The sequence below is a fragment of the Haliotis asinina genome, chromosome 14 (assembly GCF_037392515.1).
Source record: "Haliotis asinina isolate JCU_RB_2024 chromosome 14, JCU_Hal_asi_v2, whole genome shotgun sequence".
NCBI classification, from domain to species: domain Eukaryota; kingdom Metazoa; phylum Mollusca; class Gastropoda; order Lepetellida; family Haliotidae; genus Haliotis; species Haliotis asinina.
This window is the reverse complement of record NC_090293.1, coordinates 20,840,873-20,844,476: the sequence shown is the minus strand read 5'-3', so window position 1 is coordinate 20,844,476 and position 3,604 is coordinate 20,840,873. Positions and strand designations below refer to the sequence as shown.

Genomic DNA, 3,604 nt, shown 5'->3' with positions numbered 1-3,604 from the left:
TAAGATGAAAAGTTGTTTAATATTATAAATAACAAACTATTTCTCCGGCTTGCCGACTCAAAAATATACCAATACTCTTTCAAACCTCTCAGTACACTTCCACTTGCAGCATGAGGGGTAATTACACACACACACCGAAAAGTTTTCTAGAGCCCTGCTTAACTAAATTATTGCATTCATGAATAATAATTTGTTACCAAATAGTTGTGATACATGTCATATTCAGCACTTAGAGTATCCGTTGCAATCCTTACTTTTCCATCTTCTGTTTCCAGTACAAAATACCGACACCTATAAGCCTATAAAATTTAATAGATCTGTATATTCAGAAATTTTACATTTCATGAATATTACATATTTCACCATTTGTCAAAAAAAATTTCTTTTATTGCTGCAGCACTGATTCAATGAAATGTAATTATGACATATTTTAAGGTTTGAAAAAAGATATGAAAAACCACAGCATATCATCTGTAAGTACAAATTTCTGTTTAGAATTTCCACTGTCACTACAGTTTCATTATGTGCACTGAATCTATTACAGACTGATGAAAACTAACACTGTACATAAATACTCTCTTATAGCATTAATGTAAATATGATGTATATTTTATGATCTCATAAAAATAAATTGCACATTTCTATTAATGAACATGAACACTCAATCAGTTTTCATTCATTTCTTTTTTATCAATGGTCCTTGAAAACTTGAAGTAATGCAAGCTACAGTCCACAGCTGATTGATGCTGCCCAGCTCTGCAAGAGATACTGTAGAATCAAACAGGTGATTCTCTTTAACTCTTCTGATCAGTCTTTCCACATGAATCCTAAGTGATGCAATGGGTCTCCTCTACTTCACTAGGTGTGAACTGCCCAGAGGAATACAGAAATGGAGGAATGTTAAGACCAACACCTCTCTCACTCAGTATACTGGCAATAGTAAAACCTTTGTCAGTCATAACACTGTCCCCTGGCTCCAGCAAATCTAGAATGCCAGACAATTTTGTTATTTCAACATCTGACATGACACTTGTGTATAGATTAGATACAAAGGTAATAGCACCATTTGGAGCAATGCCAATCAAGCCTTTCAGAGTGCAGGAGCTTTTGTAATGGGAATAAAACATGGAATTTAACACCAAAGCTGAGGGAATTTGGATCCTGAGCTCCGTACAGTCTAAAATGACTCTAGTAGATGGGTATGTTATCTGAAACTCAGGAGGCATGTATCTGTCTACTGGCACTCTGGAGGGCCAGATAGGAATTGATCCTAGAACAAAATACAGAAAATTTGCCCAGGTGATAATTTTTCAACTAGCAGTCGAAATGTGGCAATTAAAACGAACAGCAAGATCCTGCTCTGGTAAGCCAAGCCTCAGACGTACAAAAAACATGAACATTTCATCAATAAGGGCCATGTTTCTTGGCCTACCTGCAAGAGAAATGGCATTTGCACATGCGTAATACATACTGCACATATTGGAGGCACTTGGCTTTACAAATTCAAAAAACTGTCTGAACAATTTATAAGAACGAAATGATGTGTAGTACTGGATGAGATCATCATTTCCAGCGAATCTTTCTAATCCAAATCTCTCAATGGTGAGCTGTTGTTTTAACAAATCTTTCTCCTTCTCCAGCTCCAGAATTCTTTTTAGAAGATGCTGTGTATCTGGCAGGCTGACATCTGTCTGGGTCTGAGCTGACAAACTGTCCTCCTCTTCTTCATGGGGGTCACAGTCTAACAGGGAGCTTGTAGGACTGGAAAAATAAAGAATTTTACAGTGGAAATCAAGAAATGTGTGTGTGCATGTTTATGTGTTTGCTCATTTCTGAATATCATGAAACACAGACGTCGGATTAATGTTTCTTTCAAAGGAATCAATGATTATGATTATCAATGAGGTGTTGCAGATACTAATCAGATTTAATGCTTTAAAATTAAACAATGCTACTAAAAAAACAGACTTTGGTTTGAAGAGCATTTGAACTGAAGTAGAGCTTAAAATAAGAATGTTTTCTCATCTACAAACATGTTTCTAACTTTAAACCGACCTTTCTGATGAATTTGAATTTTTCGGCATAAGTGGATGACGGATGGCTGGTGCTTTCCTCGACTTCATATTTTCCAAGGTCCAAGGAAATATGGATGGCACAGATCCTTGCTTGAGGGTCCTCCTTACTGGTGTGTACTTGTAGTCCTCGGGCCGGAAATGCTTCGAGCATACAACACTCTTCCTTGTTATCTAAATACAAGTGAAGTTAAAATGAACCCATTGCCATTTTAAATATTTAAATCAAAGCTTTAAAAAGAAGCAAGTCTTTTTTCGAATGATTACAATAAATAGTTGTAACCTCGCGCACGCAACACACTTGCTTCTTTGAGTATATAATCATTGTTCTTGCGGTCCATCTGCTACTTTTTGAACTTTTTCAATTACAGCACCACACTGAGCAATCGTTACCATGTGTTGTTAATTAACTTAATTTATCGTTTAGGCACCATGACATGTTGTTAAGGAATAAATATTATTTTTCTGTTGTATGCGCTGCTTGACAGCTGCACCTCCGATAGATTGATTGCAGTTTGAATTTGGCGCCTCAAATAACTCGAGATTTAATTCAGAAAATTCTGAATGAAAATTATAGCCTACCGTAAAGAAGGGTCCTTCGTCTCGTCGAATAGCAACTTTCCACCTCTTTCGAAGAGCTTCGGGCTTTGGAAACGTGTGAAATGACAGTGAACCGTCGTTTCGTGCAACGGATGTACACAGAGGTACACAAAAATGGTCAGCAGCCATCGTTGCGGGTATAACCTCGTTTTGGAATCGGTCAAAGGTCACATGCATAAATATTAAGAATCGGCTATAGATTTTTCTAAAGTTCTGGAATTGTGTTCGGTAATTAGCCGCCAGTTCGGTAGGTAACATAAATCGAAACGTTAGGATTACAGTATGACAAAATAATGTCCGTCTAATGAGACCAAACTACACACACCTCATCCCCCAAACGCTTCTAGATACAACGTCCACCGTTCGGTACTGTTGGCCTAGAGAGGAAACGTCTCTCTCCCCCAGCCGGACGCAGCGGCAAGATTGACTCTGTTGGCGGCGTGACGTCATAGCTGGCCATTCGGACGTCATGGTCTCTCATGGCCTCTGTGACACTAAGTGTTACATTGGCTGTGTGTTAATGACCCACATTATGCAATTAGTTGCCAGGTGTGCTATCTTAGGTGACCAATAAAACTATACAGCAATGTGAAAAACCTGACACGATACATTTCGTACATTAGATTGTTGAAAGACACATCACTTGAGAACTCTGCAGATGAATTATATACCACTCGTTTTTTGATGGATACATTCCTCGAATAAGGTAATAGCATTACATTGCTCCTATAACTTTAATTTGTGTTAATTTTAATATTTGCTACAAACTAGTGAGTGAACGTTTACAAACCAAGTAAATTTGGCAAGCGAAGAAATTTATCGCGCAGTATTTTCACTTCGAACCCGACCTCGCTTATGTTATGTTACAGGCTGTGTCATACAAACTCCTTTTGGCCATGATTCAAATGCACATTTAACTATTAGTAAAATGT

At 37.7% G+C, this 3,604-nt stretch overlaps 1 protein-coding gene across 1 annotated transcript; it reads right to left on the bottom strand.

Annotated features, from left to right (window-relative positions):
* Positions 1 to 679: 679 nt before the first annotated feature.
* On the bottom strand, positions 680 to 2,801 carry LOC137260698 (THAP domain-containing protein 1-like). Its single transcript, XM_067798287.1, has 3 exons — positions 2,655 to 2,801; positions 2,056 to 2,246; positions 680 to 1,761 (listed from the first exon to the last, which is right to left on the bottom strand). Exons 1-3 carry the CDS (start codon positions 2,799 to 2,801, stop codon positions 1,311 to 1,313), a joined length of 789 nt encoding a protein of 262 aa, XP_067654388.1. The 3' UTR covers positions 680 to 1,310.
* Positions 2,802 to 3,604: the final 803 nt, after the last annotated feature.